This window comes from Rhinolophus sinicus, linkage group LG12 (assembly GCF_036562045.2).
Source record: "Rhinolophus sinicus isolate RSC01 linkage group LG12, ASM3656204v1, whole genome shotgun sequence".
In the NCBI taxonomy this organism is placed as follows: domain Eukaryota; kingdom Metazoa; phylum Chordata; class Mammalia; order Chiroptera; family Rhinolophidae; genus Rhinolophus; species Rhinolophus sinicus.
Window position 1 is genome coordinate 28,882,525 of NC_133761.1, and position 14,545 is coordinate 28,897,069.

General features: G+C 42.0%; 1 protein-coding gene across 6 annotated transcripts in view; it reads left to right on the forward strand.

Annotated features, from left to right (window-relative positions):
- Window positions 1-4,893: 4,893 nt before the first annotated feature.
- The window catches only part of UBR5 (ubiquitin protein ligase E3 component n-recognin 5), a 143,154-nt gene continuing 133,502 nt past the window's right edge, over window positions 4,894-14,545 (forward strand). For 4 of the 6 annotated variants that reach the window (XM_074316762.1, XM_074316763.1, XM_019717463.2 and 1 more), the window contains exon 1: window positions 4,894-5,440. In XM_074316762.1, coding sequence (XP_074172863.1) covers window positions 5,379-5,440 — 62 coding nt within the window. In that variant the 5' untranslated portion in view covers window positions 4,894-5,378. The remainder of the gene's footprint in view (window positions 5,441-14,545) is intronic. The other 2 variants (XM_074316764.1, XM_019717465.2) reach the window with 1 other exon arrangement.

A 14,545-nucleotide genomic window follows, 5' to 3' on the forward strand; every position in this document is an offset into this window, starting at 1 on the left:
GGGTAGACAAGCTTATGTGTGGGCTTCAGACACAGAAATTTGAGCAGAAATGATCATTTGCTTTTTCCAGTCAAACACCTTGAGGTGCTCTAACGTGGTCTGGCCATGCTTCATCTTGTGGGACAACATGCATTGCATAGCCTATTTGAAGATGTGTTTGAGGATCCAGAAGTGGTAAGGACCACAGGATAAGTTGGTGTCTATGTGCTTGTGGAAGAAGGCCAAGGCCTAGTACCTCCACTTAATTCTATAGAAGTTGCCAGAAATGTTAATGTCTTCACAGTGCATGACCCCCACTTTCCAGCCCAGCAGTAAGTATATGGCTGGCCACTCTGGCTTCCGCATGGCTCTGGAGGTGCTTTTAACCATTGATTACCAGAGTCTCTTCCTCTGCTAACTTTGGCTGCTGCCTCTAGAAAATTAATCCCTGTACTTCAAAATTTTATTTTTTTTTTGTCTTAATATACTAGCTGGGACCCTACTGCCATGTTGAAAGGTAGTGGTGAGAACAGACACCCTTGTTTCCAATCGTAGGGGCAAAGCTTTTAGCATTTTGCCATTACAAAAGATGTTTCCCCCACAAGGTTTTTAGAAATACCTTTTTAAATTAAAGAAGTCTCCTATTCATAGTTTGCTAAGAAATTTTCTTCATGAATGGCTATAGAATTTTATAACATCTTTTTCTTACTCTACTGAAGGGATTTAATTATTTTTCTCCTTTATTTTGTTATACACTGAATTACTTTTGCTGATTTTCGTATGTCAAATCATTGAACTTGTATGTCAAAAGGAATCTACTATCCTCTTGAATTTATTTCGCTAACATGTGTTTTTTTAAATAAACTTTATATTTTAGAGCAGTTTTAGGTTCACAGAAAAGTTGAGAAGGTACAAAAATTTTCTACATACTCCCGCCCCACACATTCATAGCCTTGCCCATTATGAACATCCCTACCAGAGTGGTCCACTTGTTACAACTGATGAACCTACATTGAAACATCATTATCATCCAGAGTCCATAGTTTACATTAGGAAAACTCTTGGTGTTGTACATTCTGTGTGTTTGGACAAATGTATAGCAACACGTATTCACCATTATAGTATCATACAGAGTAGTTTTACTGCCCTCAAAATCTTCTGTGCTTTGCCTAGTCATCCCTCTCTCTTCATTAACCTCTGACAAACACTGAAGTTTTTACTGTCTCCATAGTTTTGACTTTTCCAGAATGTCATATAGTTGGAACCAGAGTATATATGTTTCAGATTGGCTTCTCTCATTTAGTAATATGCCTTTAAAGTTCCTCCATATTTTTTAATGCTTGATTGCTCAGCTTTTCTTAGTGCTGAATAATATTCCATTGTCTGGATGAAGCAGTTTATTTATGCATTCACCGACTAAAGGACATCTTGGTTGCTTCCAAGTTGTAGCAACTATGAATAAAACCGCTATAAACTTCTGTGTGGTTCTTGTATGTACACAAATTTTCAAATCCATTGGATAAATACCAAAGAATGTGATTGCTGGATCCCATGTTAAGAGTATGTTTACTTTCATAAGAAACCACCAAAATGTCTTCTAAAGAGACTGTACCATTTTGTGTTTCCACCGGCAATGAGGGAGTTTTTGGTGCTCTGCATGTTGGGCAGCATTTGGTGTGGTCAGTGTTGTGGCTTTTTAAGCCCCGTTGTTTTATTCAGTTAACATTCATATATCTACATATTTTCCCTTTTCAGACCTCTTCATTCCTTTATGCCTCTCTGGGCTTACAATGGGGAATCATTTTCCTTTTGCTTGAAGAATACCCTTTAGTTGGGTTGAGTCCTAAAAATTTCTCACATTTTTCTTTCCTTTTCTTTTCCTTCTCTCTCTTTTTCTCCCTGACCCCTGCCAAATGTCTTTGTTTTTCTTTCATTCTTGAGCCTATTGTTTAGCAGTGTGCTTTGCCCATAGTAGGGAAAACTTGAAGTGTCAAGGAGTTAACCCAGGAGCAATCCTGAACTACTGAGGGATGCTGCTGATGGATAAATAACTCCAGCTTGCCCTCCACTCAGTAGGATAATTCTGAGGTGTGTCCCACACATTCCCTCAGATGGTCCCAGTGGGATTGAATTCTAGTTGCCCACAGTGGTAAAACATTCATCAGTTCATCTTTTATTGGGTTTTCTCCATTCTCTGTCTCATTTCTCCATTCCTATATAGTGCTTCCTGCAATCACTTCCCAAATAAACTATTTATAGTCAAATCCTTATATTAAGTTCTGTTTTGGGGGAAACCAAATCTAAGACATGGCCTATTTCAGGGATATGGTCCTTTAGGGCTCAGCACAAAGTAAGAGGGGTTCATTAGCACTCACCACAGCATTGGGATACCTTGGACATCAATCCCTATTGTTTTAACCCTGAGTGCTTGTCAGAATTGCTCAGTCTCTTGGCTTCTCACTCTGTGTTTCTGGAATTGGCATTCATCCCAGAGGAAAAAGTGGCTCCAAACACAAGACTCACTTTCGTGGGTCTTATTCATCCCTTGGATCCTAGTTTGGTAATTCATCATTATTTTGTTAATTCTCTTGTGCCTTTAAGCAGATTTAAAGAAATATTTTGGCTAACTTTTCTAGTTGTCCTCCAAGTGAGAATTAGTCCAAATTATTAGAAAAAAGCCCCTCCCCCTTCTAAACTTGTGTTGCACTTTGTCTTCAAAGAGCTTCTGCTTGAACTCTGCTTATCTCCATTCCCTATTTGTATCTCCCCCTCCCCCATCCATGCAATGGGCTTGCACAACTCCATGCCTTTATTCTTGTTTTTCCCTGTTCAAACCGTGACCCACCAAAGTGTTGGGACCCTGGGAGAGGAAAATTCTCCCTAACATTCCAGCCTGGAACAACATAAAGGTCACTGTGTCAAGATGGCTGTCAGTCAAAGATCAAGTGGGCAGTTTGAATGGGCTGCTAGGAGTGAGGAGGAGGCCTTCAACTAGGAAAGTTTCAGTTCTAGCAAACTGGGAGTGGGTAAATCAAGTTGGAAGCACGATGAAAAGATGAAGACAGATTTGGAAGAAAGACTAATGAAGCAAAATATGGGTACGGTGTGGAGTTTTCTCTGAGGCAAATATAAAACGACTAGGTTTAAGCTGTATATTCTAGTTGCCCAGAATATTCTTGAAAGCTCAGCTTAAATGACTTTTCTTAATTTTCTTGGCTGGAATCACTTCCTCCTTTAACTTCCATAGCACTCTTATTGCATTTATCATATCACATTTTTCCCATTGGCTTTGAATAGTCTGTTCCTTCTAAATTATTAACTAGATGGCAGCTGTGGTATAGTGGAAAGAGCAATGCAATCAAAGTTAGATGACCTGGGTGTAAGTCTCAGCTTCAGCACTTACCTAAAATGTTTGAGCCTCAGTGTCTTCAGCTATATAATGAAGATAATATTATTTACCCCATAGTGTGATTTGAGTATTAAAAGACAAATGTATAAAGTGGTATATAATGAGAGCCTGAAAAATAAAAGCTTCCATTTGCAGAGCCTATGAAGAGCCCTAGGTGCTTGACATTCATTATCTTAGAGCTCTCCACAACCTCAGGTAGATCTAGTATTTGGAATAGAAATTAGAAAAAGACACTATGATAGGTTAAACAGTTTAATCAATGTCACATAGTTAGTAGCAGAAACAGGACACAAATCCAAGTCTGTCTGGGTCTAAAACTAGCAGTGTTCATTGGTTTACCCTGCTTTCCCATGGCTCACATAGACTTCTAATAAGTAGTGGAGCTGAATCACTTTTTAGTCTAAATTAATCTGGGCCGATTTTGGAACAAGTGACCTACAAAAGTGTTCCATTATCTATCTCAAGGGGTACCTAATCTATCCTGATTTATAAATAAATTTTCACGTTTTGTTCAAAAAAACCTCCTAAGCAAAAGTGTGTATGTAATGCATTAACAGAAGAAAAGTGTTATTTAACATTAAGAACGGTTCACAGGACTTCTGATTTAATGAACATTCACACAGCCTGGAGAAGAGGCTTCATGTTTTCACTCTTTGCCTTGAAAGAGGTACCTGTTTTTTGAAGGCGACACAGAAGCCTTTGAGAAGAAAGCTGTGAACTGGCTCCACAGTAAAAAGCAGCTAGATCCATTCAAGAATTTGCCGTTTTAATCCCACTGATCTTAAGTTGAAGAACGCCTTTGCAGAGTAGATAGATCATCTTTCATTTAAAAGTCGTAAAAAAATGAATAATTTAAATCAGGAAATTGGTGGAAATTTCCACATTTTGTCTTTGTGTGGCTACGTGACGATGGTGGTGCTGGGGAAATTGGGGAGAACTGGGTGATAAAAGAAGTTGCTGCAAAGTCAGCTCTAAGATTAGGACCTTGTGGAGAGGTTCTTACATAACTACCTTCTCCAGTAAAAGGGTGTTCATTTCTTGCCCCTTAACTGATTTCACACTTCCACTTTAAATACAACTGCGGAGGAAGGACCAGAAACAAAAAAACCCCCTAGGGTACGCAAAATAATTAGGGCTGCCCCAGGGAAATCAAACCGAGACAACGCAGGAGCCCCTCTCCCTTCCCACCTCCCCCGGGACACACTTTCAAGCTACTGGCGGACTCCCTACCAGCGCGGGCGGACGCGCCCCTCCGCCTCCTCCTTCCCTAACACGTGCTCTCCGGAACACTCACTGGGAGCTGTCCCTCGGGGGCCGAACGGACCAATACGCACGCGCCTTACAGCACCGTGGCCAGACAACGTTGAGCGGCCCAATCCAAAGCGCCTTACCGCCCGTTTCCCGGAGCCCCGCCCCCTCGCAGCCGTGCCCCCACCCGCCGGTCTCCTCCCTTCTCCTCCCTCCGTTCGCCCCTCCCCCGCCGCTCGGGAGCGGAGCCTGCGAGACGGAGAAACTGGGGCAGAAGTGAAGATGGCGGCGACGGTGCTGGTGGCGGCGGCGGCTTCTCGCCAGTGACGCGCGGTGCGGGCTCATCTCCCTCCCCACCTTCCTAGTCCGGACCCCGTCTGCCGCCGGGACCACACCGTCCCCTTAGTCCGCCCCACTCCGCCCTCCCCAGTCGCCCCTCTCCCAACGCCCCGCTGCCGCTGGCGGCGGCGCGCCCCAGGTCCCGGCCGCCGGCCTCGCAGTCCTGTGCGCTGTCGCCTGGAGAGCGGGTGGCGTGTTGATCCGTCCTTCTCGCCCCGCCGACTGCCGGGCGGTGGACACACGCCCGGCAGGGGGGCAGCGGCGGCCCCTGCGCATTTGCTTCCCTCCATTTGGGAACTGGGAGGCGGCGGCGGCAGTGGGTTTTGGGGAGGGGAAGTGGGTTGGGGGGGCGGGCGAGAGCGGGAGGGGGCCGTCCTCGGGAGGAGGACGAGAAGGAAGCACCATGACGTCCATCCATTTCGTGGTTCACCCGCTGCCGGGCACCGAGGACCAGCTCAATGACAGGTAATAGGGCCGGCGGGCGGGGGGAGGGGCGCCTCCCCGCCCTCCTCTTCCCTCCCCCACGGGGCCGCGCCGGGGCGGGCGCCAGTGTTTACGCGCCGGCCGACGGTGGGGAGGTCCTCACTGCCCCAGACTAGGCCCTTTCCGGGGCAAACTTCTGGGCCCCGGGGCCGCGGGGGGAGCACGGTGTAGATGGGAAAGCGCGCTGCACCCCCCTTGCCCCGTAGGAGCCGCGTTGAACTGGGCGGAGATGGGGGGGGGATCGCTCCCGGGGGGGCGGGCTGTAATTACCGCCCGGGCCAGGCCAGAGGAATCCATATTAGCCAAAGTTGAATTGAGACAGACAATGCGGATGGGGGATGGTGGAGGTAAAAAGAGAGGGAAGAGGAGAAACGGGGCGAGGGGCCCCGGGGTAGGCTGCGCTCGCTGGGGCCCCTGGGAGTTGTGTCCGGTGGGGTGGTTTGGACCTGCCAAGCTTGAAGATCCGGGGCGGGGGGGGGGGGAGCAGGGGGGAGAAGCTGATTCCCGGCAGATCGCGGTGGGGGGTGGGGGAGGAAGCGCCATGATTATTGTTATTATTATTAAATATGAGCCCCTGCAGTGAGGTTTGCCTGCCCGGGGAGGGGATGAATTCAGGCGGGGGTGGGGAAGTGGGTTGGATTCGCTTTGCTCTCCTTCTCCCTAAGCGCTGCTGGCAGCTCCTGCTCCCGGTCCCTCTGGTGCGAGGGGTTTTTTTGTTTGTTTCCTTTTTTATTCTAATGATAGTGTTTTCATGAGTTGTAATTTGACAGCTGAAAACCGTGCGTAGAGTCAAAGGAAAACTTACGTCTGCAGTTCGCAATGCTGCTTTTCTTAACATGCTGTAAATTTCTGGGATGGGTTTGCAATGGGCGGAGGAGGAATGATTTTTCTTTTCTTTCTTTTTTTTTTGGGTCTTTCATAAGACGGCTGTTTTGGCCGTGGATTCCTCCCCTTCCTCTTCCACGGTTCCCTGCCAGTTTAGGATATTGAATTGCAGGGCCGCATGCTTTCAGGGAACTGAGATAAAGCAGGAAAAGTTCCTTCACTGTTGCAAAACAGACTCCGAGGAGGTTGAGGGAGGCCTCCATTAAAGCAACTCTTAGAATCTAGGACTCGGATCTAATGATGGGCTAAATGTTTACAGGGTCAGAAAGTGGGGCATTTTAATACTCCTTCTACCCGATGCTTTCGCTACTATCTTTCATTTGACTATTGGAGGCCACTTGGCCCCAAGTTTTGAAGTTAGATATAATTTTTGCTAAGTGACCGGGTGACAAGTTGCATGACGCCCTGTTTGTCATGCGCTTCCCGGAGGGAGGAAGAGGCCTAACTTGCTGCTATGATATTGGCCTTGGTCTCAAAGTATCCAACTGCCTCAGGTGGGGCCGACAGCTTTTCAATTTGAAAGCCGGCGATTTAGTTTCTGGCTCTGGGTTCGGATTTCTCTGATCTTTGCTGTAGCCATATTGTATTTAACATGTTTGTGAAACTTTTGGAATACTTTCTGAAAATATTAACCACTTGGACTTGCCACATGTTCCTTTAAATACTGAAAGACGTTTTAAGTCATTTATTTTAACATTTTGCTAGGGATCCTTACTCTGATTTTATTTCGCTGGCGCTAGAGAACTTTTTAAAGATTTTTAACAAGATTTTTGGGGGTAAATTTTAGAATCAGGCTAGAGGTGGTGATAGCTCTGTTGTCATTCACAGAACCAAGTGGGTAGTGCCTATAGTGTAACTTATCTTGTAACTTAGAAAATTGCACCAGGGAGCAGAGAAATAGGGCATGTTTTCTATATTAGTCCTACTTTATATATACCAAGAATCCTGACAAGTTCATTCAATGACTGCATGCCAAAACCTATTCTGCAGTGGTGTTGGGTAGTTTGATTCAATTTTGAATATTCCTTATGCTTTAGCTAATCTGAGAAATTTATAAATAACGTATCTTTTTTAAAGCTACGTTTTCTTTTTTCATTCTTAATATAAAGAGCTTTGTTTTTTATTCCTATAGTGTCAGTATACAACATTAAGAATATTTAGATCATCTTTTCATTTTATGAAATAAAAGACAAGTGTATTTGATTCAGATCATAAAATGTGTGCTTGGGGTAGGGGGGAACAGATGTTTTAGAAAAATAGAAAAGTGCTGTCGGTAAAATTTTAGGGACCTGTAGTTACATCTAGTAGCAGTAAAACTGTCTGGTCTGTTGAGATTTGTGAAGGCAACATTTGAGACAGTCCTGTACCCTGAGTTTTGAAGTGCAGTAGTTTGACTTGTGGTGAAGCTCTTCTGTCTCCCCTTCAAAAGGAAAGCGTCATTGCATACCTAGTTGTAAAGTATAATAGGAACAACCCACTGGTGCATTGCTTGAGAAAAATCTGTTCCCAAAAGATACTGATTTTCTGGAATCTTTAAACTAATTAGAATAAGAAGCCCAGAGTATTTTCATCTTCAGATGAAAACTACCAAGATTTTGTAAGTTTTGGTAATAGAAAAGCGTGTGCTACTATAGCTTGATTTTTATATGAGAAATGTGCCTATGATACTCACAAATGAAATAATTTTGCGTGAAAAAAGGTATAAATAGGTAGACTATTCCTTATACAAAAAGAAGTAAGATTGGACAGGCAGTGTGGTACTGCAAATAAATTGCTCAGTTAAAGAAAACTTAGGGGACTCAAAACATCAGTATTTTCTTCAAATATGTTTTCTTTCTTTAAATAGCCACATCCTGTTAAAAATAAAATAATCTTGTTCAGTGTAATCTTGTGATGTCTCAAATATCTAAAATACACAGAGCATTAAAGAAAAGGTTGTATCTGATTTTTTTTCTTTGTGTTTTCAAACTTGGTAATTCTGTGGTAGTCTTTTCACATTTTTGTATGTTTCAGTCTTTAATTTTTGGCTCTGAGACCAAATAATGAATGCAGTTGATATAGGTGGGGATGGCTAGGGCAGAGAAAAGGAATTCAGAGAGCCTAGGATGTTGGTTGTGGTTTCCTGGAGTGATTACAAGTTCCCTGGTGCTGAGTGGCTGGTCCTCTGGAAATATTCATTGTGTTGAATTGAAACCATGCCATGCTTTTGTGACATTTTGATTTTTTTCTAGTGAATTTCTTGAGTTAGTGCTGTGTTCCTGCTTAAAACATTGCCTCAGAGAAAATAGAAAACATACTAAGAACATGGTTCTACAAGTTGAGGTTGAGGGGAGAGCTGGAAGTACCTGCTCACTGAGACCAAGAAGTTAAGTAGACCAGTCTTTTCACTAATGAGTTGAAAAATCAGGCCTAGAGATTTATGAAATTTATCTAGGGGTACACAGTGAGCTACTGACAGATGAGGTCCACATGATGGGTCTTCTGATTTTGTTTTCAAAGTCCAGGGCTCTTTGCACTATTCCACGTGGTCTGTCTTCTGGGATATTTCTGGTTTCTGAGGCATCCCAACCTTAGAGCAGCCACCTGTCTTAGAGTTTTGGTTTCCGTTTTTCCTCTACTCCTCCCTCCAGGGCTCCAAACTGACTCTTGCCCTTTGTCAGGGCACTGACCTTCTCAACCCTTTCCTAGTACTAGGTTAGGGGAGGCCTTTTTAAGGTGATGTGGTTAAGGCATGGCTTCTCACTGTCCTGGGGATGCAGGTTGGTAACAGTACAAACCAGTTCTCATTGTTTTGTCTTATACGTGGAGTATTTCTGTCAGCTTTGCTTTTTGATATTGTCATGCATTGTGCAGTCATAAGCAGTCTTGGTTGAGACGGTCATATCAAAAGGGCTTTTGTCTAAGGAGCTTTCCCTTTAGGTGCTGTAGGGCTACGAGGTAAGATAGTATAGACAGAGTTTGAAATTTGGAATTCCTAAGTCTGGGTTCGTCTCAGCCCTACTACCATGTTTCCCCCAAATTCTTATTTTACTATAAGACCGGGTCTTAATATTCATTTTTGCTCCAAAAGATGCTTTAGAGCTGACAGTCGGCTAGGTCTTATTTTCGGGGAAACATGGTATTTATTAACAGTGTTATCGTAGGTAAGTCATTTAACCACTTAGAACCTTATTGCCTTCTGTCCTCCATCCCACCCCCCAGCACACCTCAAGTTCTGAATGAGGCAGAATACCCACCTCAAGGTCAGTGAAGAACAGTTGAGATAGTGGGTGGGCAAACCCCAAGATCATAATGTAGGTTCTGTGGAAAATACTGTGAAGAGATGGTTACTCTTAACTGTTTTTATGTGTAGTCTGGTTTTCAAATAGAAAAACAGGACCTCCCAAGAAATTGTCCTAGAATATCCTTAGCACCAAGTGCGGAATCCAGATTCTTACTTAGTCTTAGATCAGTGGTTTTCACCTGGGTGCGATTTTGCTCCCCAGAGGCTATTTGGCAGTGTTTGGAGACATCTTTGATTGTCACAGCTGGGGCATTGCTGCTGCGCTCTGTGGGGTAGAGGCCAGAGGTGCTGCTAAGTGTCCTGCAGTGCACACGACAGTCCCCCACAACAGGTGACCCTGTCCAAATTGTGCGGTGGTTGAGAAACTGTCCAGGATTATCTCGAATTTGTATAGATGTAAAACTAAATGGAAATGATTTTTATGAAGAAAAATCCAAGCAATATTAATTAGTCTCAAACATGACACTTTAAATCGAAGTTAATTAAGGTGAACTAAAATTAAAAAGTTTGGTTCTCAGTAATGTTCACATTTCAAGTGCTCTGTAGTCAGTCACCTGGAGTGATTGGCCCCGTATTGGACAGTGCAAGATACAGAGCAGTGCCATTATTGCTGAAAGATAGAAAGTGCTATGAACGTGGCATTTAGTAAGTGCTTCTTATTTTTATTGGAACTGTTGGGTTTTAAAGTCTCAAGCATATCCCTGCCCTCTTAGTAGGAGCCAGGGATTTCATGTTACTTCTCAAACTCCAGTGTGATAGCATTTTATCAGCAGTCACTTGTAGTGATTATGTAATGACAGTAGATGGGATTCTTGAAATAAAGTTATTTTCTATGGGGCACATTGAGGTTGTGGTGGGTAGTTGAAAGCCGTCTAAAATTTCAGAGTGCTACACCAAAAAAAACACACAAGTTAATACTGTGTGGAATAGAGCATCAGTCACCACCAAACCAGTGGGGAATCTCACCATTTGATGGAGATTGTTACCTGGAAATAGTAACAGCAGCTGTACCAGGAAAAGACAGGTAAGCTTAACTAAAATGATTAAATGAAGCCGATTAAGGAAAGTAAGATTAAAGACAGGGTAGGAAATAGCCAAACAAAATATTGAAAATCAGAACAAAGAAGGGCAGATCAATTTTATAAATCAAGAAATCAGAAACTAAATTGTGGGTGTTGACGTAAATAGACACGTGTGAAGGAAATTTCGTGGTACACGGGGGTATAACCAGGAATCGTGGGGTGAACTTCAGAAAAGTCAGAATTTTCCCCTAACAATTAGGTCATTTAGGAAATAGTGTCCAAAGGAAAGTTTTAATCACTGGACAATGTGTCGAATTACACTTCAGTAGATCTTACAGGGTATATTGAAGGGCGCAGTTTCATGTTGGAGGAGGATGTGCTTAAGTCTTCTTTGTCCCGTTTTTATCATGCCTGCTTCTTGAGAAAACAAACTCCAATTCTAGTCTGTGTTTCTGTCATTCTGACACCTTGGCATTCTGCACAAATGTAAACAGCCTTCTCTCCTGTCTCATTGTGATTATGAATTGTTTGTTTTTAATTCAATTGATGGTGAAGTTTTCCTCTGAAAATTATTTTTAAGCTTTTTATTATGGAAAATTTTAAGCACATATAAAAGTAGAGAGAACAGTATGACGAACAGCCGTATACAAGAGTTACCACTCAGTCTCAAAATTTATCAACTCACGGCCAGTTTGGTTTCAGGCCTCTTTCCCGTTTATTCCCTTCCATGAGATAATTTAACTGATATACCTTCAAGGTGTATCTCAAAGATGAAGACTTAAAAAAACCAAAAAAAACCTTAATATCAAAATTCAGTCTGTTTAGATTTCCCTATTATCACATAAATGTTTATTTTTGAGTGACAATTTTAATAATTTTACCTGATAAAACTAACTAGGTTCTAACATGTTACAAAATTTGACATTCTTAAGAGTAAGAAAATTTGGATTGTAAACTTAGAAGGAGGGGCAGCATCTCACTGGAATTCTTAAGGCTCCTTACAGCTCTTTACTGTCACTTCTCAACCTCCAGTGTGATAGCATTTTATCAGCAGTCACTTGTAATGATTATATAATGACGGTAAGATGGGATTCTTGAAATTAAGTTATTTTCCGTGGGGCACATTGAGGAATAAGATTGCCATGTGAAAAGTTTGCAATATTCTTCTAATACATAGAAACGAGGCTATTAGTAAACTGAACTTGTCTATTAGAAATTATAGAAATATAATCTATGAGATTATATTTTATATTATTTTCTGGATAGAATCAGTGTAATGGTTGGTAATAAACTCTTTCAAAATGAGAAATGTGATAAGTTCATAGATAACTATGCTTTGTGACATCCTCATTTTTTGTCAGCATACTAACTAAAGTGTTAAAAATCAATGTTCTTTCATGAGTATTCATTTTGTTTAAGACACGATTTGTCTTACCTGCATAGCAAAAGTAATGTTATTTGTTCAGTTTCTGATGGTATCATCATTCACCTTAATAAAATGTTTTCAACTGTCTCTACTCAGTTTTATCAGCTTTATTGAAGTATTTACATACAGTAAAATTCACCCATTTTAAATGTAGTTTGATGAGTTTTGACAAATGCGTACAAAATTTGTGTACCCACCACTACAGTCAAGATACAGAACATTTTCATTCCCCAAAAAGTATTTATTTTTTTGTGACAGCCTGCTTGCTGTGATGGGAGAGGTAGAGGATGATGGGTTTTGTAAGCCGTAAGAAAAAGCCAAATTTGAGATTAGGAAGTTAATTTGATGAACAAAGTAAAAAAAAATCAGACAATATGGTAGGGTTATTTTAATGTCTGAATGATGAAAACAGGGTTTTTTATATAACAGACTTTGGGGGCGGGGTATTGGGTTTGTGCAGTTCATCATCTATTTTCTTATATTGTAGGAGTGGCTTTGTTTCCTGTCCAAAAGTAAGTTGAACTAGTCCAGTCATTGCTCTGTGTCATCATCTGCATATAGAAACCCTACTTTGTCTTTAAAGGAAGAACCAGTCAAGTAATTTTTCTTCAACTGCGTGCAAATCTAGTTTAAACATTCATTCTTAGATTTCTTAGTAGGTATCTTAGCTTTCAAGTGGTGTTTAAACTGAAGTCTTCATCGCCTGGAAACCCCTGGATGTTTTCCTTAAGTGATTGCTGTTTTTCCTGCTTATCAGGTGTTGTGATTATTCTCTATAGATAGAAAATAAGGAGGGGGAAGGAGTAATTGCTGTGGACAACGTGATCTTTTGTTTCTGTGGTGGTTCTTTGGGGAGGGGTAGGAACTACTTTTTCTTTGCCTCCTGCAGTTGCCAGCAGGGATGAGTAGAAATTGCTGCCAAATGTTCCTACTGATTCTGTTAGGTTTCTGTCACTGCTGAGAGGATGCAGAACCAGGAATGGGTGTCTTCTGTAGGGGAGGTTGGCAGCCTGCAAGGTTGAGTCTGCAAGTCAGAGATGACATGTGGGCTGATTTTGTTGGCAGCTGCTCATCTTTCTGCCACTTCTGGGAGCAGAGAGGTACTGAAAACTGCATACAACAGCCACATCCAGAGACAGGAATCGGTATGCGGTTAGCAGCCAGCCCAGGCCATCCCAGAATGTTTCTGGTTTCACAAAACTGTTGAGTGGTGGGGACTCAGGGCAGTTGGTCTTGTGCTTTTCTTCTCCAGGGCCTCTTGACTCCTTGGAAGACTGGGAATGTAAAAAGCCTTTTCAGTTGATACAGAGATTCAGTCTGTGGTAAATTCTAGGACATTCTTAAAGGGTGGTAGCATTTGTTTTTAGATATGATATGTAAACCATTATTTTTGAATGGAAAGCTTTTTCTGGCAATAATGTTGATATTTTATGAGAGTAACATAACCTAACTAAATTGTAGTAAAAACATTTATTGTGGTGCCTTTTCCTGATTAAGAGGTTTTTTGATTTAAGATAGTGCTTCTCATAGTGTCTAAGTGGGCCACCATCAGGAGCACAGAAACTTGAGGACCACTGTATAGAAGACTCCTGCACACATTTCTTCATCTTAAAATGAATTGATGACAGTCCATGGGGCCAGACTTGCCAGTTCTTCACTACCCCAGGCCATCCTTTCCGCCTCAGACTGCAGGTTCCGTAGCTGTCTGAGAAAAGGGTATTTTCCTTTCCTTTGAGGCTAGAGTAGTTTGTTTTTGTTTGCTTTTTTGTTTTTACAAACGAAATTTTTAAAATTTGAAATAAGCTACATAAATATTAGGTCCTCCGCAGAACAGTAGGATACTGGGAGGAGAACTTTTCAAAAACACGTCAGTGCTCATAGGGTTACAATCCAGTTGGGGGAGTGAAGTTGATCTGCCCACCAATAGCAAGCTGTGAACGAGTTTGGCTTGTGTAAATATTTGCCCTGGATTGCCTGCACACAGTTTGAGAACCATGTTAGGTTAGTTTTCCTTGGTCAGTAAATGTGTGCTTCTCAGACAGTGTGCTCGGCCAGGGGTGCTGCTGTGTTTTAGGTTGCGCCAACTTCTTGGAACTTTGGGTTGAGAAGAAGTTGGAACTTTTTCTTGCTCATTGGGGAAGTTTGGAGAAGAGTGAGGTGACAGATTAGTGGCCTAGGGAGTGGCATCAGGTAGGTGTGCCATGTATCTTTTTTTAAGTTTTTTGAAACAATTACACCCTCACAAGAAGTTGCAAAATAATGCAGCAAGGTCCCCTGAACCTAATAGCCAGCTTCATCCAGTGGTAACATCTTGATTGTGTGAAGTATTTTTCAGATCCTTGCCAAAATATAGGGATGGAAAAGAGCATTTTCCCCATATGCGTTTTTGAAAACTCTTTCTCTGCTAAGATAAAATAGATTAGAAGACACAGATTTAAAGAGAACTTGGTATTCTTAAATGATTTTAAATT